This window comes from Heloderma suspectum, chromosome 16 (genome assembly GCF_057233095.1).
Source record: "Heloderma suspectum isolate Gila_16-S chromosome 16, 16-S_ref, whole genome shotgun sequence".
Lineage (NCBI taxonomy): Eukaryota > Metazoa > Chordata > Lepidosauria > Squamata > Helodermatidae > Heloderma > Heloderma suspectum.
Window position 1 is genome coordinate 4653838 of NC_139473.1, and position 21764 is coordinate 4675601.

General features: G+C 47.8%; 1 protein-coding gene across 3 annotated transcripts in view; it reads left to right on the forward strand.

Annotated features, from left to right (window-relative positions):
* DOC2B (double C2 domain beta) overlaps positions 1–21764 on the forward strand; it is a 109829-nt gene that overhangs the window by 50488 nt on the left and 37577 nt on the right. For all 3 annotated transcript variants that reach the window (XM_084822946.1, XM_084822945.1, XM_084822944.1), the window contains one exon: positions 7493–7602. In XM_084822946.1, the coding sequence (XP_084679072.1) occupies positions 7493–7602 (110 nt within the window). The remainder of the gene's footprint in view (positions 1–7492; positions 7603–21764) is intronic.

The following is a 21764-nucleotide window of genomic DNA, read 5'->3' on the forward strand; positions in this document are numbered from 1 at the left end:
GCCTCCTTCCCCTCATTGCTTGCTTGACGGGCAGGGAGCTGATGAGCAAGGAGGCCGTGGCATCTCCTCCTCCACCTTCTCACCGCCCCCATGCCTGGGCCACAGCAAGAGGCAGGCGAACAAGCAGGTTGTGGCGGTGAAGAGAAGGAGCAACTCCAAAGGGCTCTTGTCAGGGGGCCCCTGCTGGGGTGTGGGCCCTCGGCGGGTGCCCAAGCATGCCCATCCTCGACGCTGCCCTGACTTTTGCGGCAGGAGTGCTCTCCATGGTCCTGAGGGGGACCCCAAAGTCCCTGGCTGATAGCTGCAGTGCTGGCCATGGTCCTGGATTGGTGCTGTCCTGGGCGCGCTCCTGTCAGCTGAGTTTCAACTGGGGCTTGCTGCTGTCCCTGTTCTTGAGGACCCAGTGGTGACTGTGAGGGGTCCAGAGTCTGGGTGGCACAATGCACAGTTGGCGCACATGAAGTCCGCTTGGTGGGCTATTGCCCTTGAGTATGATCTCAAGAGGTCCGCAGGTCCTGGCAGACCCTCCAAGTCCATCTTGTCAGGGGGGCCCTGCTGGACTGTGAGCTGACCTTTGACACCACCCTGTTTAGCAATGGAACAAGCAAGAGAAGTCCTTCCATGCCTGCAAGGGAAGGCCTTCCATCTCAAGAGTTCCTACCAGGTGCCCTATCTCCTCCTGATCCGGGTTCATGCAAGGGGCTCAGATGTGTTCTTCTTCCAGTGAGGAGATCTCACCTGATTGCAGCTGCAGGAACTGGCAGATCCTGACAGAACCTCCAAATCCAAATCCACCTTGGAATTTTGCACTGCCTCTCACCTGAAATGTACAAACAGGTGGCTGTGTGGGCTGTTCAACACCACCAAAAAGTCCCTGCTGCAGACAATAGGCAATCGTACATCCTGGCCAGAAGGAATCTGGTACAAGGTCTCACCTCTGCTGGGGAATGTTCAAGAAACAAAATGTTGTGAACAACTTTTGGATGCTTCTTGGGAAGGAAGCAGTCCATCCATGTAACGAGAGGAGTGGTGTGTGTGTGTGTGTGTTTTAATTGCTTCTTTTATAAGCTTGTCATGCTAAGCACCCCTGTTTTACCACTAATGTGGTCCTCACCAAGTAAAGATGATAAATGTAGCCAGCTGCCCAAAAACATTCGGTGGCTGAGTTCTTCTGTATCGATTTTATCAGAGCTCGTTACCTTGAGAAGTGGCCCGAACAGGGGAATGAACCCTTTTGTTTTACATCCAATTACAGTGGAAATTGGAACTCTGTCAGGCTCTTTCAAATTAATGGAAAAGCCCTACCTGAAACTGGTGGGTCTCTGCTCTTGCCTTGTGAAGCATCTGTCTCCTTCTTTGACAGAGGCTAGTCTGTCTGGGAATGGAAGGATCAGAATTAAATAAATTTGGTTGTGATCGATCTGCCAGGATTCATGGCCCGAGTAGGGAAGGAGACAGATGAGGTGGGAGAGAGAAGAGCGAAAACTCAACCTGTCTGAAAATCGATGACCAACTCCTCCCTTGAGTTCCATATGTCGGCCAAGGAAGGCTTCTTTGTTGCCATGAAGTTTATTGACAATAGTTACGGAAGGACTATTCATTTCTGTTAAATAAATGAATTTGGTGGTGTTATACAGAGGACGGGGAGTTTCAGCCCTCCCAACCCTAGAAGTGAGGGTAGTTGATTAGCTTCACTGCATCTTCCATCTTTTTGGAGACTTCAGTTGCTGTAAACCAGCGGTGCAGAACCACTTTCTCCCCGAGGGCTGAATTCCATTTCAGAGAAGTGTTCAGGGGCAATTGTTTTGCATATATTGTATCTTATTCTTTAAAATATTTGTATTGTATTTCATATTTTTAGCTGTGTTTTAAAATGGCATTTCAATTTTTTGACTGGTTGTCATCTACCCAGAATTGGGCAGATTAGAAATGTACTAAAAATAAATAAACAAATAAAATATAAAAACGCTAAAAACTAAAACTAAAACATCTTGTCTAGTGAAGAACAAAACTTGAATAGATATTTAGACAAGAGGAAGTAAAACCATCGATGGCCCATGAAAACCACAAGATATGTTTTAAGATAGAAAAGACCAGAACTCTTCAAATGGCTTGTAATGTCAGAGCCTGATGCACTGCAGTTGGTAATGTCTTCCACAACAGTGGGGCCACAACCAAAAAGCCCGCTCCCTAGTTCTTGTCAGTCTGATTGCCCTCACCGGCAGGTATATGAGCAGAGCTGTGATAGATGACCTCAAATTCCAGGCAGGTTGGTATGGGTGAATACTTGCCAGGTGGAAACTACAGATGTCCATTATTTGCAAATCCAGCCCTTTTTGGGCCCGACGGATTCCTGCTGCCCACCCAGCTCTGCTGGCATTCATAAGCTGAGCTGAGGGTTTTCCCCCAAAATCCGAGAACTTTTTGGGGTTCTTTCGTAAATAGAAATCTGCACAAATTGTGGCTACAATCTTTATAATTTGCAGAAATTGTGGTTTTAATTTGCTTAAATTGTGGCTGTGATTTGCTTAAACTGCAGTCGTGATTTGCACAATTTGCACAGCTTTCTATTTATGAAAAAACCTGGAAAAGCTGTGAGCTGGCCCAGCTCGAAGCAAATTGAGTTGGGCCAGCTCATGGGGAATTGAGCTGAAGTCCAGGGGTCCAAGCTGATGAAAGCTCCATGAGCTGCACACCCTGGATGGATTCCTCCAACATCCCCACTGAAAGCCAATGTGGTGTAGTGGCTAAAGTGTTGGCCTGGGACTCCGCAGGCCAGAATTCTAGTCCCCACTTGGCCATGAAGCTCACTGAGTAACTTTGGGCCAGTCCCTGACTCTCAGCCTAACCTACCTCACAGAGCTGTCGTGAGGATAAAATAAAGAAAAGGAGGATCTTGTACACTACCTTGGGTCCTTGGAGGAAAGGCGGGATATAAATATAACAAATAATTTGCAGGTGTTGCAACTACATGAACATAATCTTTAAAAAAAAACACATGTGATGTCTGATTAATTGGGGGCAGCTTTTAAGTTGATCAAAATGTGTTTAATTGAATCATCTCACAATTACTTGATCTAACCACTTAGTCAGTCTAACCAAATAGCTGATCTAATTGATTAAACGTTGCAGCCTTATATGCAATCATATAACTCTGGTGATGATTAGGAGAGATGAGTTTGACAAGTGGAGCGGTGGGGCACAGAATATGTGCAGAAAGTGGATGGGGCGGCATTTTTCTCCCCCTCTTCTAATACTAGAACTTGGGGTCCTCCCACAAAGCTGATAGGTGGGAGATTCAGGACAGATATAAGGAAGGACGTCTTCACATAGTGCAGAGTTAAACTATGGAATTTGCTACCACAGGAAGTAGTGATGGCCAACAGTTTGGATAGCTTTAAAAGGGGGCTGGACAAATTCCTGGAGGAGAAGGCCACCAATGGCTACTGGTCCTGATAGCTATGTGCTACCTCCAGTATCATCTCCCCTATGAGGGAAGGTTACAACAGCTGGGATTGTTTACCTTGGGAAAAAGGAAAGTATGGGAGACATGATAGAGGTGTACAACAAAATTATGCCCAGTGTGGAGAGTGTGGAGAGGGAGACATTTTCCTCCCTCCCTCATAATACTAGAACCCAGGGCCTCCCATTAAGCTGATTGGTGGGAGATTCAGGACAGAGAAAAGGGAGGACTATGGAATTCGCTACCATAACACATAGTGACGGCCACAAACTGGGATGGCTTTAAAAGGGGACTGGATGAATTTGCGGAGGAGAAGGCTATCAATGGCTTCTAGTCCTGATGGCTATATGCTACCACCAGTATCAGAGGCAATATACCTGTGTACACCAGCTGATGGGGAACGTGGGCGGGAGGTTGCTGTTGCACTCGTGTCCTGCTTATGGGTTTCCTGCAGGCAGCTGGCTGGCCACTGTGTGAACAGAATGCTGGACTAGATGGACCTTGGACTGATCCAGCAGGGCTCTTCTGATGTTCTTATGTTCTGAATAGTAACCACAAACACACACATACTCTTCAGTTGCATCCATATTACAAACCCCTTCCAGATGGGCACATCTCTATTTCTTTAGCATCCCTCTGCATTTGTCCCAAGGCAAACCACGTGGCATCTCTCGGTAAACCTTGCGGCACAAGAGCGGTGGTTTAATCCACAGCAAGAGAAAGACTGAAGCAAAAGAAAAGAAAGGATGAACCCAAGACATGTGAGCCTCTTCAAAATTATCTTTGATGATGTCTTGGCCATAAAGATGGATATTTTTTCTCCCTCAAAATGGGCTGAATATACTAGAACAGCAATTTTGCTTTATGCAGCAATAAATTATGATGCTGAGATCTAAAGATAGTTTAAAGGTTTGAGAATTGCCTTGTCATCGGCAGTCTCTCCCCATCACCCCTTTCATTTCCTCCTGAGCCTCACTTTGACCTGACTGGATGCTTCTTTTAACCTGGCAGCTCATCTGTGGATGTGTCCAAAAACAGGGATGTTTTTGGACACTGGGCAGTTAAAGAATCCCAAATCTTTGCCTGCTCCTGATTCATTTGGGAGCATTTTTCAAGGCTCTCTGAAAGAAGGGAAGCAGGTTTTTTTTTTGGGGGGGGGAGGGGAGGTTGTCTCTTTGTCCATCCAAACCCTGCCCACAACTGCCCCAAATGCTTTCCACTTCCATAGACCACATGAGCTTGTCTGGGTTCCTTGCAAAAGGGAAAAAAGCAGGATATACATGTAATTAAAATGTAATAAAATAACTAACAACTTGCTGCCTTCTCAAGGCAAGCCAGGTTGGCTCCCTGAGGCATCTGCTTCACTGTACCTAATGCAGAAGGACTGAACCTCTTTCAGGCCAAGGGCTGGCCCTGACCAGGGGATATCCTTGAGATCAGGGGCTATGCTGGGATTTGATGGGGCCTGATTACCCACAGGTTGCCAGTTCCTAACCCCTGCCTTAGGGCTTTGGCCTGCTGTTTGAACTGCGGGAGATATTTTGAGGTGGCTGGTCAAGGCCTACTGCACGTAAATCCCACCTCCCCTGCCCCAAAGTGAAGCCCCTACTGCCGTGTCCTCTCCCACAATCCCACAATCCCCCCTATCCCTCCGCCTCACATGCCTGTTTCCGGTAAGGAGAGGAGGAAAGGAAGCCTGACTTTCCTCGCTAGGCCTGACCCAAACTGCAGATATTTGTGCCTTGGTGAACTCTAGAGGAGAGGATTGTAATTTGAGGCTGCCTTTTGAAGATGTTCTCAGAAACTGCGTCTGCTTCAGAATGCAGCCACCGGAGTGTGGAGTGGAGGCAGGGTACAATCCGATGGATGGATGGATGCCTGCATGCATACATGCATGGATGCATGGATCAATCATACGTCTATGCCACTTAATATAATAAAATATCTAAGCAGTTCACACTAAAATGCATATATAATGTAACATCCCCAAAATATGAAATAATCAATATGGAGAAGCATTGCGGCAAAGGCAAAAAATAAAACGGGAGGATCGTAGTTAGGGATGGACAAACAAGCCATGTTTGAAATGGCTAGGATTCCCCAAACATTTGTCTCGCCACTTGTCTCATGCCCGATTTACATCTGCGATCGGTGCCCTCTCTGCGTGAATGGGAAATTTCACTGGAGATGTGCTCGCCCTCGGAGCATGCTGACATGTTTTGTGAGCAAAAACGAAATTCCCTTGCATCCCTAGTCATAGTCCCTTGCAGGTCAGGGAAAGCGTGTGTAAACAGTACGTTTTCAAGAGGCATCTGACGCTCGCCATAATTTCTCCCTCTCGAACCACATGTGGCAGAGCACTCCAGGGGGTGGGTGCCAGTAGGGATGTTAGAGAAATCCATCTGGGGGGGGGGGAGTTTGATGGGTTTTCCTAAGTTCAGCTCCTGGATTTCATTCCAGTTCCCGCTGCGGTGCCTGCTGGGTCACTTATATTTTTGCCGCTCTGTCCTCCTTTCTTGGTACCCCTTTCCCACTAAACAGGCCTCTGACCCTGTCAAAAGCAGTCAGGATGCTGGTGGCAGGCCTGGAGGGGCCATAAGAAAACCCTTTCCTTGCCTCACCTCCCTGCATGCCAGAATGCCCCCTTTCAGACCTCTCCAAGGTCCTTGCAGGCTGCTCTCATGACCTCGGAAAGTGGTTCTTTCCACAGCATCTGTGAGGGGGCAGGGCCAGCGGGAACGGGTTCCAGAGTCCATCTTCCAAGGTTGTAGCAGTGTCTGCGCCCTCAGAAGGGCAATGCTGAAGAATCTTGTGATCCCTGGGACACTCTCCTTGGACTGTAGGATTGCTTTCTCCAGCAACAACAAACCTGAGTGGCCGTTGGCTGTGCCTTTTTTCTTTCTTTTTTTACCCATGTGCGCTTTATGATATGAGCTACTCCTTGTAGGCCTGGCTGGGACCTCCCTTCAACACTTTCCCCCTCCTGTTCTGTGCCAATAGGGAGGACGGAAGAGCTGGCGACCTTTAAAGGGGGGGGGGGCATTGAACATCTTAGCATTGTCTTTCCCTTTATTTCTCCCCTTCTGCATATCTGGCGCCTCTGGCCTTTTCTCGCCCTCCACCAAGTTCCAGGCCACGCTGTTTGTTTACTGTGCGTCGGCGGGATAATTGGATTGTTCTGCAGCTGACCCATGTGGTGACTCTCCGTGTCTCTAAACTCTTCTAGTTATTGACAGAACAAGTCTAGTTGTAGCAGGCTTCCTCCATCGAGGGTGGGGGCAGGGGCTATGTTTCAGCGGAGTGGCATAAAGCAACGGAAGCATTTTTAGGCAGCAGGAGTGGGCAGAGCATTGGAAGGCAAGGCGTCTGTCTCAAGAGTGTGCAATGCCCATTTTTTTCATGAACCAACCCATTGTCCAGCACAAGCAGTAATATTTAAAGATGGGGGAGAAACTTATTTATTTATTTCATTTCTATACCTCCCAATAGCTGAAGCTCTCTGGGTGGTTCACAACAATTAAGACCAAACGGCACACACTAAAACAATGTAAAATCTATAGAACATTAAATATATACAACTTGTTTAGTTTGCATTTTTATGCAAACTTTCCTCCTTTTGCAGTTCCAAACAGATGCACAAACTAATATTGTTTGGAATCTGCATGTCTCCAGATTTTGGCCTGGACCTCTCCAGTCCAAAAATGCATACAAAAATGGGCATTTTGAAAAAAGTGCACATAGAAATGCATATATTAGTAGGGGGCGGGGAGTCAAGAAATGTATCATATTAGGAAAACCACTTGCAAAAATTGTGTAGAGTAGGCAAGATTCCATACAAAAATGCAGATATTTGGACAAATGTACATGGAAATGTGTATGAATGTTCATGCAATTTTTAAAAAACAATCTCAACATTCAGGTGAGCCAAATTTGAGAATAGAAAAATAAGAAATGGAGAGAAGCTGAAATTGACAGATTTGTCCATCTGTAAAACTCTCATTATATCTTATTTTTCCTCCCATGCCACAGGCAAATAAATTGAGGACCAAAACCTTGCGGAACACGCTAAATCCTACTTGGAACGAAACCCTGACGTACTATGGGATCACCGACGAGGACATGATCCGCAAAACGCTCAGGTGAGCTGGGGGTTCTTTTCCCAGCATCCTTTGGGCTTTGCCAATTGTAAGGTTTTGGAATATGCTTTGGGTGGGACGTTTGGGACTTCTCACACAGTGGTTCAGTCTGAGAAGGACAGTGATGGATTTGACTGGCTATTTTATAAAGTACAGAATGTTCCTTCAGGGAGATGAATACGCTTGCCAATATAATTGATGGGCATGTACATAGCATCCCTTGTCCTCCTTTCTATTCCACCGTCCAGTTTCCTAAAGAGTGACTTCATGAATTTTGCCTGTCCTTCCTATCCTCAGTGGATCTCCCAGTTTAAAATGCTAACAGCCTCAGTGTTCCCCAGTATATTGTCTCTGATCCTGGAAGTCATATATAGCCACCAGGACTAGTAGCCACTGACAGCCTTCTCCTCCCTGAATTTGTCCAATCCTCCTTAAAAGCCATCCAAGTTGGTGGCCATCATTGCTACATCTTGTGGCAGCAAGTTACACAGTTTAACTCTATGCTTTGTGAACAAGTCCTTCCTCTTATCTGCCCTGAAACTCCCACCATTCAGCTTCATGGGAGGACCCCCTGTGTCTAGTATTGTGTGAGAGGGAGGAAAATGCCACCCGCTTTCCCTGCCTGTGCATAATTTGATAAACTTCTGTCATGTTCCCCTGTGGTTGCCTTTTTAAAACAAACAAAGGCACAGCCCTACACATGTCTGTTCAAAAGTAAGTCCCATTTTATTCAACAAGACTTACACTCAGGGAAGAGTGTATAGAATTGCACACACCCCACCCCCTGCCAAAAAGGCCCCAATCATTAGAGTACTTCCCTTACGAGGGAAGGTTTGCAGAAGTACAAAAAAAATCTTTAGACCCCAACCCCCAACCCCCTGCAGCCCCCCCCCCAATAGCCCAGGTGGACTAAGCAGGCCGAGTGCCCACAGAATCCCAACAGTCTGGGAAAGGAAAACTGGAGTTGAGAAATGAAATAGAGGTCCTGGAAGAGGGCATGGCAGGCTGAATCAGGAGCTGAATCCAACCTGAATCAGGAGCTCAGCACACCGCAACGTTTTATTGCAGTTCCTGTTTGCTTTTTCAAATGTTCTTCTTTGTTAAGGGGGAAAACATCTCCCTGCATGCAGTAAACTAGCCCATCAGGGAGAGGGCTGCACTAAAACTCAAAGTGTGCTGAAGGCCACTAACAGAGGTGGGTTTGGGGGAAAGGGTTCGACGCATCCCACCTCCTCCAACATTCCATACATGAACACAGGGATGTGCTTGTAATGCCCTACGTGTATCCCAAGGATGACTGCACAAGCCCAACCGCTGCACTGTCACGCATTGCTGATGGCTCTTTCCTGCCTCTTTAATGTGTGAGGTGCTCATTGACTCTGCAGTCGCCTGGCTCCCGCTGACCTGAAAGCCAAGGGGGGAATTGTTCTTTTCGTTAAGGACTGGCCAGAAAGACATGATTTTCTGACAATATGTTGTTCAAGATATACTTTGGCAGCTGTGGTGTGTAAAACTCAGAAGCTGTGCACAGCATGATGTCTCACAGTTCACGTATGTGCATTTGGATGCATGGTGCCTTAGTGCTCATGTGCATTTGGATGCATGGTGCCTTAGTGCTCATGTGCATTTGGATGCATGGCAACTTTCGTGTTCATGTGCATGTACATTTAGATGTGTGGCACTTTAGCGTTCAGGCACGTACATTTAAATATGTGGCACTTTAATGTTCATGCACATACATTGAGATGCGTAGCACTTTTGTGTTCATGCACGTAGATTTAGAAGTGTGGCACTTTAGCGTTCATGCACGTACATGCAGATGTGTGGTGTTTAGTGTTCGTTTGCATGCATGCCTTAGTGTTCATGCATTTGCACTTAGATGCATGACACCTTAGTATTCATGCACATTTCTTTCTATGCATATGCACTGGAGACAAAACACATCCACACCACACTTGGGGATTTACCTTCTAGAGAGTCCTGGGAAGGGGTGGGTGTGGGGGGCCTAGCCCTGATGAGTGGTAACAAGACTAGCAACCCACGCTAACCATGTTTTAACAAGGCACCCCAAAACTCAAAGCTAAAGATCATGAGGTTACCTGGCACAGGAACCAGAAAAAGAGGGTCCGTCCCTGGCATATGAGAACAGTTGGATCATGTGGAATTCGTGGAGGATGTGTCTAGTGACGGCTTTGGCCATGAGATATTTTTAAAGCATGTAATATTACATTTATTTTCTGCCTTTTTTCCGTTTGCATGGAACCTAAGGCAGCTCACATAGTCCAGCTCCTCCTCTCTGTTCTCATCCTCACAAGCACCCTGTGAGGTAGGTTAGGCGGAGAGTCGGGGACTGGCCTGAAGTCACCTGGTGAGCTTCATGGCTGAGTGGGGACTAGAACCCGGCTCTCCCGAGTCCCAGTCCAATGCTCTAGCCACTACGCCACACTGGCTCTCAGTGTGATATGGAGCATCCTGTTGCAGATGCAGTCTACCTGTGAATTGCAGGCACCATGGACAGCTAACAGTGGAACGTTGAGAGCTTGGGGAAGTTTCTAGCTGTCCTGAACAAGAGGGGCATACAGCTGCCTCCGGCAGGGAGCTTTTTAAGCTCTTTTCTTTCTATCAATGAAAGCTAAGAGCTTTTTATTATTATTCAAGCCATTCTGAGTCATGGGAGGGCGGCGGGCAGAACAGCCTCTCTCATTCCCATTCCAGCCTGCCTCTCCCATGCGCCGAGCCACTGACCTTTCGCTCTCCTCTCGTCCCATCCCAGGCGTGTCTGCCTCTCTCTCTCGCTGTCTGTCCCCGGAGATACTTGGGATTCCGTCGGGATTCTTGACAGGGCCGTTAAGGCCCCGGCTCTCGGCGGCAGACCAGGGAAGCGTGCTTCTTGATCACGGGCCTGTCATTAGCACACGCCGACTGCCCCCCGCATCCGTCAGCACCCCTCCCTGCCACGGGCGCTTGATTTATAAGCCCCCTGGGCCGGGGCCGGCTCTCAAGGATGTGCCGGATAAGCGCTCCATCGCCTTTGCAGGCTCGCGATTCATCAGCTGCGGGGTGCAACTGTCCGTGCCTGTCTCTCTGTGTGCAACGCATGTGGGTGGGCGTGTCTCCATGTGTGTTTGCATGCGCGCGTGTCTGTGTGTCTGTGTGTGTCTCTCCCTGTGTGTGTCTCAGTATGTGTCTCTGCATCTCTCCCTCTCCCTCTCCCTCTGTGTCACTGTGTGCCTCTGTGTCTGTCTGTCTCTCTGTGTCTGTAAGTATGTTTGTGTTTCTCTGTGCGTGTCTGTGTATGTCTCTGTGTGTCTGTCTGTGTGCTTGTGTTCTCTGTGCGTGTCTGTGTGTTCATCTGCATGTGTGTTTGTGTGTGTGTGACTTTGAAGGTTCAGCTGTGGGGTGAAAGTGTCTGTATGTTTCTCCGTGTGTGTGTGTGTGTCTGTCTCTCTCTGTGTGTGTATCTCTGCATGTGTGTGTCTGTGTCTGTGTCTGTATGTCTGTGTTGCTCTGTGTCTCTGTCTGTCTTTCAATCTGTGTGTGTGTTTCTGTGTGTCGGTGTGTAACAAGAGGGAGCAGCAAAGCTGTGGTTAAACCCCCTTTTCCCCCAGTACTGCCAAGTGTTTTTTTTAGTGTTTTTTAAAAAATGCTTCCAGCAAGCAAAACAGTCAATAGATTTCAACATGGGCTGAGCAGGTGGGGTGGTTTGTGGGGCACTGAGTGAGGGGGTTAGAGCAGTGCCTAAACTCCCAGTATATAAGGGCTTTGTGTTGGTGCTGTGTTTGAAAAAGCATTGACATCTTTTCAGCACAGGTTAAGACTTCCCTCTATTTCCAGCCCTTCCCAGGGCTGTTTCATGCATCAGTCAAATTGTTTACGGGTGTCACTGGCATTTTAGTTGTTATATGGGTGGTTGTATTTTAATGGATAATGGTTGTAGGTGTTTTAAATGTTGTATGTTTTAATTCAATTGTAAGTCACACTGAGCCTTTTTTTAGAAAGGCGTGCAAGAAATGTTATTATTGCTATAATAATAATAAATGTTGAGGACTAGTAACATTTTTGGATGCATTTGTGGGGCTGCCTCACCTTAGGTGGGGTCACTGAAGTAACAAATATTGAAAGCGTGATGCGGGAGAGCAGCAGGCAGCCTCTGGCCCCAAAGAGCAGCCCAAAGCCCATCCGTCTCAGCAGATTATGATTTCGCATGGAGAATATTAGTCAGACCCAGCTTGCTGCAGGCTGGTCAGGCTACAGCGATTGTGCGTTTTCACGGCTCAGCAGCCCCCCCTCCCCACCACAACCACCGTGCCTCTGCCTGCTTCTGTTCTTAAGCTCCCAGGTATTCCGACCATGAAAACTGGTTTAAGGGAAAGTTGCACGGATCAGCTGTTTTCGGGCTGAAACGCGGCAGGTGGCGTAAACGGGCTCGCCATGCCTCCAGACTTCGGCGGGGGGGAGCCTGTTTTCTGCACCAACCGAGCAAACCTGGAAATGTGTTCAGATGCTCACGTTGCAGAAGGAAGAAGTACTGGAGTGGTTGCCTGCAGGTGATGGCATTGCGAGAGGGCTCCGATGTCCTCTTCGGGCATCAGCAGTTGGGGAGCAGACAGACTCTCTTGCCAGTGGAAGCCTGTCCCCACCCTGGTGCCTTGCGGATGTTGCCTGGGAGGGATAGGCGTTGTAGTTGAACACATCTGGAAGACGGAGGAGGCCGTCTTTTGTGAATGGAAGCATAGCTCAGGGCATGGACAGGCCCCTGTCTCAGCAGCCATGATCAGCCAGGGCGACTGGTTGCACCCCAGGAATTTGGGGTAGGGGAGGGATGCCAGAGAAATTCTCAGCAGAATCAAATGAGTTCGGATTTCTAGGAACCCAACCCATGGATTCCACCATGGACTGGCTTTTCCCAAGTTGCACGGATTCCACAGACTTGCAAGCCAGTTTTGTTTTACTTCGGGGAATTTTATGCAAATTTAGTCATTGAAAAATACGTAAAAAAACACACACAGAGACCACTGGCCAGAAATGCACATTTCCCCCATTGCCTAAAACATGAAAATGTGCATTTTGGGGGGATTTGTGCATTTTGGGAAGGATTTGCATGTTTCCGCATGTGCGAGTTTGTGCAAATTCGGGAAATTGGAAAAAATTGATTCCACCAATGAGTGGATGACAGAATGAAAAGCACCTGACAATCCACAAAATGCAGATGGAACAGATCTTACAAAATGTGTACAGCCCTAATTTTGGGGGAGGGGGGGCAGGCAGCTAACCAAGTAGAACTGGAAGGGTGCAGAAAAGGGCAAGTGAAATGATCAGGGGACTACAGCCTCTTCCCTCTGACGGACGTCTGCAGCATTTGAGGGTAGAGCTGTGTGCAAACAGCCTCTCTCAATTCTCCACCCAATTTGTGGGCAGAGAAATTAGAGTAGGGGTGTCAAGCCTACTCTACTCCCTCAGTTTGGAAGAAGCTCTCAGGGGCCATAATCCAGTGGTGGGTGGAGCCAAAGGCAAAAAGGGCAGGGCCAAAAATAGCAACGTATCATAGCATTTCACACACAGTTTTAAAAAAGAAATCTTAAAGTTCGGGAGAAACCGAATTTCAGATTGGAAAAAGGAGAAACTGAGAGCAACCGCAATCAACAGATTCATCCATCTCTGTTTAGGAGTTTGGTATGGGAGATCCAAGATCATGGAAAGAGCCATGCGAGGTTGGATGCCCGAGCCAGAAAATAAAGAGTTGCCTTCCTAATGTGGCTGGCTAATATTATTTACTTAGGATTCTATTCATGGGCATTGATTGTGGACATGGGGTCTCTCAAAGATATATGGCAGGGATGGCCCTCCAGATGTTCGGGCCTATAACTCCCATCAGCCCTTGCCAGCATAGCCAATGGTGAGGGGTCATGGGAGTTGTAGGCCCAAGCATCTGGAGTATCAAAGTTATCCACTCATGATATATGGCAATCAGGACTAGAGATACACAGAATTCCATTCTGTCTATGTTTCGCGGGTGGTCAGGTGTCTTTGGTTCCATTGTCCATCATCTGTTATCAGATTATTTTTAGGGATGTATGGAAATTTCACTCCACTTGTGCCAGTGCGCATTAGTGTCAGTGCGCACATCTATCCCAAAAGTTTAAGAAATGAGCTACAAGTTCACGGAATCCGTGTGGCTCAGAAAAAGCCAGTCTGCTGTGGAATCCGCAGGCTCAGAGAAGTCCGAACACATCTGAATCTGTTACAGATTTTTCCAGCATCCCCAGCCAGAACCAAGGTGTGAGCGCACCCTCTGGTGTCCACAGTTGGGACCAGTTACCCCTTGGCTGTGGCATTTAACCCATGGAACTGGCAACGTGAAACTAGTTAAAGTGAGAATTATTTAATCCTTGGGCTCATTAACTTCCTCTTCTCTTCCCTATTTAAGATCGGATTTTTAAAAAACATATTATTATTATTTCTGCTGCCTCAGCTTTCTCACCTGCTCACTTGCCTCCTCCAAATTTAAGTCAGGTGATAATTAACAGAGAGTTACTGTGTAACGTCTTGGCTTCACATTCATCTCTCCAGAGCACCCAGAATACATTTCTCACCTTGCTGGTGTTAATTGACTGCAAAAGCCAGCATCCCAAATATCCATGAAGGCAGCTGTTGATATGCTGGATCCCAAAGGTTTTGAAATACAAAGTGGGTAAAACAAAACAAGCAAAACGAAAAACAAAACAAAACAAAACCCCAATCTCTTAACTGGAATAAGTGAAGTTAACACTGATGTTTTTGGAGTTACACAGGACTCTTTGTCTGGAAGAAATATGCAAAGCCTTTAGAGTTACACAGGACTCTTCATCTGGCAGAATTTGAGTGGAATCTGCAGCTTGGAGACTGTATCCTTCTACTTCAACCAGTCCAATTAAAGATAACTTTTTACCTGCTCCATTGTGCAAATATATGGACAAGCTATTGAAAGGCAAGGCTAGAAGAGCCAACAGCCATGTCCCAACTAAACCTGGAACACAAAAATAAAGACATTAGGAAAAAATGCATACAAAAATGCATAGCAATGGTTATGTGAAATTTAAAAAATATATTCAAAGTTCAGGATGAACTGAACTTAAGACTGGGAAAATGAGAAACTGAGAGAACCCGAAATTCACAGACTTGCCTTTGCTGAGCTCTACCGCTAAACTGCGGCCTTTCTCTGCTGCATGAAGAATAGACCTTATACTGAGACCGTCCATCTGGCCCAGTATTCTCTACAATAATTGGCTGTGGTTCTCAGGGGTCCATGTAGCATGGGCCCAAAGCCAGTGACGGCTGGTGGCTCTGATTTCAGTGGGGCCGTAAATCCATCCTGGGTTTCAGTCAGAACCAGCCAAAACTCTAAAGGAGCTGTCCAAGGTGCTGAACCCTATCTCCAAAATGGGGTCCGCACCTTGGAAGCTCCTTTAGAGGCCTGGCTGGTTCTGACGGAAACCCAGGACGGAAACCCCCACCGAAATCAGCACCACCAGTTTCCAATGCTCAAAGCATGAGCTACAGCCCTAGAAGGGGAGGACATGACTTAGGGCACAATCCTCTGCATGTTTAGAGAGAGAAAAGTCCTACAACTCCCAGAATGTCTGGGCAGCATGGCTGGCTGGGGCATGCTGAGAGTTGTAGGACTTTTTTCTGTCTAAGCATGCATAGGATTGCACTCTTAATTACTATTACTTTTTGGCCTTGGCTATACCTGCCAACCTGTGCAAATCCATCTGAGTCAGGGCCTTCGGAAAGAGCAAGGCATGCAGCCAGCGTCTAAGTTGCCGAGGCAGCCACACTGGTTCTGACTGAGCACACTTGGATGTTGACAGACAATTTTGTCAGCCAGGCCTCCGCGTGGCCCACGCCCCAACTTGCTCCCAGTCTCAATCTCCAGCTACGGCAGAGTTGCCCTGAGGGAATAATCCAAGTGCCTGCTGGTTACCTTTGTGCAAAACACCACTGGAGTAAAGAAAGAGGAGCGGGGGGAGGATTTGGGATGCAACCAGCCAGCTTAAATTCCGCTGAGTCACTTTCCGCTTTACATCCCAATGCTCTGGGGCCTTCAAACCACTGTCTGTGACCTCCTGAATGTTCATTCTTTGGGGAAGTGTTTCCCCCCCTTTTCTGTACGCCCCACCCCAGCAAATCCTGGCAATGAACAGATCGCTCTTTCATTGCACACGCCCTGCATCGGGGTGAGCAGGGAGGCGGCTGGCATCCTCCATCTGTTCCTATGGCAACTGAACCTCCAAAAGAGAAGTGAAAAGCCAGGGAGCCTCGGAACGAGCATGCTGAGGCTTAAACAGGCTAAAGTTCTTTCTGGGGCGGCAGCTGAAGGTCTGCGTGTGTGTGTGCAAACAAATAGTACCCCCGACGTGTTGTTTGCGAAGGGAAGGGGATGTTCATATGAAGAGGCCAAGATTTTGGGCAGGGAGATCATGTTTTGTTTTGTTCTATTTGGTTATGTTTGACGTTATGTTTTTAGTCTGAGATCGGCTCAAGGAGAGCGAGTTCAAGTACCCAAGAGTGCCACAGTGTGGAACAGAAGCGGCTATTTGTTCCAGTCTGGGTGAACCCGCTCTCCTTGGCTTGGTGTGAGCAGGAGGGTTTCCCCAAAGGCTGGCTTGCAACGTGATTATTGTAACCACCTGTGTGCATGGCGGGTGGCGTCTGGGGACACATTGCCCCCGAACCCATACCAGAAAGACGTAATAGTCTTAGGAAAGATGTGCTTCACAGTTCAAAGAGTCATTTAATTTCATTGACTACATTTCTGTACACCCCACCCCATAGCCAAAGCTCTCTGGGCAGTCCACAAAAACTAAGAAGCCTTAAAAATCCATGATACAAAGTGCAAAAGCGTTTACATAAAAACATAACGCTCACACATAGGCAACGTATATCTAAAAACAATGTTTGAACAGTCAACCAGAGACAACCCAGGACCTCATTAAAAACTCATTCTGTGCTGCCAAATGCCTGAGAGAAGAGGGCCAGTTTAACCTGGCACTGAAAGATAACAATGTTGGCAGCAGGTGGGCCTTGTAGGGCAGATAAGAATTGGGGGGCCAACACCGAGAAGGCCTGCTCCGTCGTTGCCACCCTCTGAGCCTCCCTCGGAGGAGGGCCTTAGATGCTGAACATAGTGTACAGGTCGGGTCATGACAAGAGAGGCGCTTGGTGGACTTTGCAAGCTGTAGGGGGGATGCCTCAGGGTGTGTGTTGCATGGTGCCGTAGTTAGCAGCTGTTTCCATGCGGCCTCCAAAGTGATGGTGAGCCTCTTTCAGCCCGAGAGCTGAATTCCACTCCAGAGAAGCTCTAGGGCCCAACCTTCCAGCGTGGGAGGGGCTGAAGGTGGAAGGAGTCACACCAAAGTCCCACAAACACCAGCGTATTTTAGCTTAAAGCCTGTGAATCCCTGTGTATTCAGCCACGTTTGCAGTGCTGAATTAGGGTGGCCACCGCTTCTTCTTTTTCTGGCAGGCTCCCCTTCTTTCACAGCTCCAAGGCAGGCAGGTACACCGCTGCTCCTGTCGAATTTGGCCTGTGCAGATGGGTGCGAATTGTGTTCAGTTCGAGTTTAAAGAAAAAAGAATGTACCCAAATTCAAAAACTTGTTCATAAACAGGATGGGGAAAACTTAAATGAAAAAGGAAAATGTTAAGTGGGGTGAAGCCAAACTGACATACATTTGTCCATCTCTTCTGAGCCATAAAGAATTGCTTGATATTGTTGTTCTTATTTTTGGACAAGTGTTCTCCAAAAAGAAACATATTAGAACAGGAGTGGAGAACCTCAGGCCTGGAGGACAAATCCTGGCTTTTGGTTCCACGCCCCCTCATTCTAAAGGGTTAAAATGCCTCTCCTAAAGCTTAGTTACTGCAGTAAGAACTTTAAGCTCCAACGAGTTGACGTTTTCTTTGTATTTTTGGTGCCACCCCACTTTGTCTTTGGCCTCAACCACCACTGGAATGTGACCCCTGAGAACTTCTCCAAACTAGAATCCGGCCTGCAGGCTGAAAGAGATTCAACACACCTGCATTAGAGACAGCGAGTCTCTAATATATACCTGGGACAGGGCCCATAAAACAGGTGAAGTCCTGGTAAACAGGGACCATCTGGGAACCCTTGTGACCTATTTCAGCCTTTCCCCAACCTTCTTGCCTCCAGATGTTTTGGACCTTAACTCCCATTAGCCCCACCTGGCATGCTCAATGGTCAGGAATTAAGGGTGTTGTAGTCCAACACATCTGGAGAGTAAGCATCCCTAGTTCTTTGAGTTCATTTTGGATGCTAGAAGCTGTGAAAAAAGAATTCATCCACACATAATACATTCTCTTACACACACTCAAACATCACTTCCCAGCTGCCAGGTATTTTACCTCACTTCAGGAGGTGCGGAATTTTACAGGATATGAGATTTTGCCAGTGCCACCTTACCTCTTGCTGAAAGGCACAATCGCACTTTTTGCAAATCTGCCACAAGGTGAAAATCCAAGCCAGGCAGGCGAGGGTTTATGTGGGGGTTTGAGGGAGGGGTGATGTTGCTTTAAATATGATGTGTTTGCACGTTTAATTAACAGGGCTAGGTGCAAAGTTGCAAAATGTCGCACCATTTGATAGCTGCTGTTATGCCAAGTGCATCACATGCTTCATTTAGGTCAAGGTTCTCAGAGGCCAAGGGTGAGACATACGCGGCCTGAATTCAAAATCTCTCTGCATCCGATCAGTTTAGACCTTTGGCAAGTGCGATCTGCCCTTCACCGACAGCCCACTACGTGGGAAGAAAGAGGGAGAGAGAAAAATGGGGGTGGCAGAAAGAGAGAGAAACAGGGTCACAGAAAGTGAAAATGGGTGACCAACCCACTTTTGTCTCTAGCCCCACCCACCACTGACCTGTTCTCACTGACCTGAGAAAAACTTGAGACTGTCATATGAACTATAAAGTTGCATTTTTCCTCCATTCGCTCGCCTATATTAACAGACCCAGAAATGGTATGAGGTGTGAGGGGTGGGATCTGAAGCCAGCAGCAGGAGCAGTGTCTCAGAAGCCTTTGTGGTGGTTAGCTGGTATCTTCTGACCCCCTCTGGCCTGTTGTTATGAAGACACTTTTCTCTCAGGCCTTCTGTCATTGAGAGGAAGATATGATGGAGCTCAGCTGAGTGGAGAAGAGGGGAATGAGGAAGTCAGGGTAGGTGGGTCATGCCACAGGGAGGGGGTCAAAAATATTTGCAAAACTGAGGAGCTAAGAAGACAATCAAGGAAGCTGGTGTAATAATCTTGCTTCTTGGCTGTTGCAGCAACCCAGGCACTAGCCGCCAGGCCCAGTATTTTAGGTGTCACTGGCTTTTGGATATCTAATTCTCTGAACCTGTGGTCAAGTCTGAGAAGCAGAGAAAAGGCTGTAGAGGAAAGGGAAAAATTTGCACAATGAGGAGGCACCGCCATTCCGTTTGGCTGCATCGCTTGGCTCGCCCACGAGTAGAAAAAGTAGAAGCTTTGATCTCACCCATTACTTTTACATTAAAGGGACTTTTACATTAAAGGGACTCTGAAATCAAAAATGTCTTGCTGTCCCAAAGATGTAATGGATATACTTTTGCCTTCCAAAACAAGGTGCGTGCGTGCGTGCGTGTGTGCAAGATGGCATTACTGGCTCTCTCGGAGGGGGTGATGATGTCAGGATCCCACCACCTCCTTGGGTTTGGTTGTCAGAGAGAGCTCAAGATGAGGCTTGCAAAGTTTAAACACTCTTGTTGGGCTGTATCCTAGCTGAGTTCTTATTGACTCAACTGATTTGCAAGAGGGAGGATGGGTAGGCCATGGGAAGTAGAAACTAGGGATGTGCGGTTTGTGTTAAGTCTGTTCCATCTGTGTTTTGCACATTGTCATGCGTCTTTCCTTCGGTCCACCGCTCATTGTCGGAACTGGATTTTTTAAACCAGAATTTCATTCTACTTGTGCTAATTCACATTAACGAATTTGTGCATGTGTGCATTAGTGCTAATGTGCACTTGTGCTAATGTGAATGAGCACAAATCCTCCTCAAAAGTGAAAAACCACTCTGCAAGTCTGCGTAACCCACGTGACTCAGAAAAAGCCGGCTCCGCTGCAAAATTCGCAGGATGGGTTCATAGAATTTCAAACTAATTTGAACCCACCGCAGTTTGTCCAACATCCCTGGCAGAGGCCAGAGACCTCCCCCTGGACTGGAATGGATTGGCTCCGAAATAAACTGAGCTGTTTCCTCCCCAGTCGGAAATAGTTTGGCTACATTTTTCTGAGCCAGTCTGACTTTGGAATTAGCCCACACCCTCTCTCAAACCCAGCCCCCCCAATACCCAGATCTGATACCCTGGCTTCCCTTTAGGTTAGACTTATCGAGCAGCCAGGAGCAGCAGAGTTGGTGCTGTGCCAGACACAATGAGGAAGGAAGGAAGGAAGGAAGGAAGGAAGGAAGGAAGGAAGGAAGGAGATTGGATCTCCCCCTCCCTTTCCTCCCTTTCAACTTGAGGATGGTGAAAATGAGCTATATTGGCAGGACATTTAATGTTTACAATTTTGAGAGCCAGTGTGGGGTAGTGGTGAGAGTGTTGGACTGGGAGCCGGGAGATCCGGGTTCTAGTCCCCGCTCAGCCATGGAAGCTCACTGGGTGGCTTTGGGCCAGTCGCAGACTCTCAGCCCAACCCACCTCACAGGGCTGTTGTTGTGAGGATAAAACGGAGAGGAGGAGGATAATGTCAGCCGCCTTGGGTTCCTTAAGGAGGAAAAAAGGTGGGATATAAATGTAATAAATCAAGCAAGCAAGCAAGCACTGTGCTAGCATTCCAAGAGGAATGCCCCTGATGTCTCTTGGGAGCCGCGGTTTTCTCGAGGGTGCCTTGGGAGCTGCAGCTTTTGAGGGGGGGAGTCTGCCCACCGCTCTCTTGCTGTGAGTCTTGGCCCTCTGCCCCACCACAATGAAACCTCTCACCCTATGCTAAAACCAGAAATGGACCCCCTGTGGATTGGGTCCTGACCACAGGGAGAACTATAGCTCAGTGGCAGAGCTACAGAACTTCGGTCCCCGGTTCAGTCCCCAGAATCTCCAGTAAGGAAACAGAAGGTGGGAAAGATCCTGTTCTCTGTTTGAAACCTGGGAAGCTGGTTTCAAACATGTATACAAAAATATTATGTATACAAAAATACAGTACTACAGGGGTGTCGAACCTCAAGCATGTGGGCCAAATCTGGCCCAGCTCGGTTCCTAATCTGGCACCAATCATTTGGTGGTGTCTCAGCTTTTGCATTTCTCCCCGCCCCCCCCCATTCCTCAAAGGTGTAAATCGCGTTCCTAAAGCTTTGTTATTGGCAGTAAGGGCTTTCTTCTAAAATATGCGGTTAGTTTTGGTATTTTGGCCTTACCCCATTTGCCTCTGGCCCCGCCCACCACTGGAATGTGGCCCCCGAGAGCCACTCCAGAGTGGAATTCGGCCCTCAGCCTGAAAGAGGTTCCACACCCCTGCAGTACTAACCTAGATGGCACAATCGTCCATCTTTCTAAGACGCTCCCCCCCCCATTTCACTTGTTAAGAACATAAGAACGTGAGAAGAGCCCTGATGGATCAGACCAAGGGTCCGTCTAGTCCAGCATTCTGTTCACACAACAGCCAACCAGCTGCCCACGGGAACCCACAGGCAGGGCATTAGCTCAACAGCACCCTGTTGCCCGTGTTCCCCAGCAACTGGTGTTCTTTTGGTCCTTGGCCCTGGAGTGTCCCCCTCCAAAGATGAGCAGAACTCTATCATCAGAGGTGACTTATAAAGAGCAGTCATTCCCATGATGCAGCCCATGATGCCTTCCACCGGAGCGTGGCTGGGCATAGTTGCCATGACCCGTACTGTAGCTTCGCCAGGTACCACTGGGTTGCCCTGGTGTAAGACACGTGCACGCGCCCCAGGCTCGCACCCCAGCAAGCCCTGTTACGTATGAGTTTCCGTTTGTGCACGTTGACAAGCTCTTCATTAGGGCCCATTTTGTAGAAGCCTTTAGCTTTCAGCTCTGTTGTTGATTTTATGCCCACCTGGGTAAGCAATGAACATGGCAGAAATTGTTAATCCTGGTGATGTGTGCACATCAAATCCTTTATAAACCATGGCTG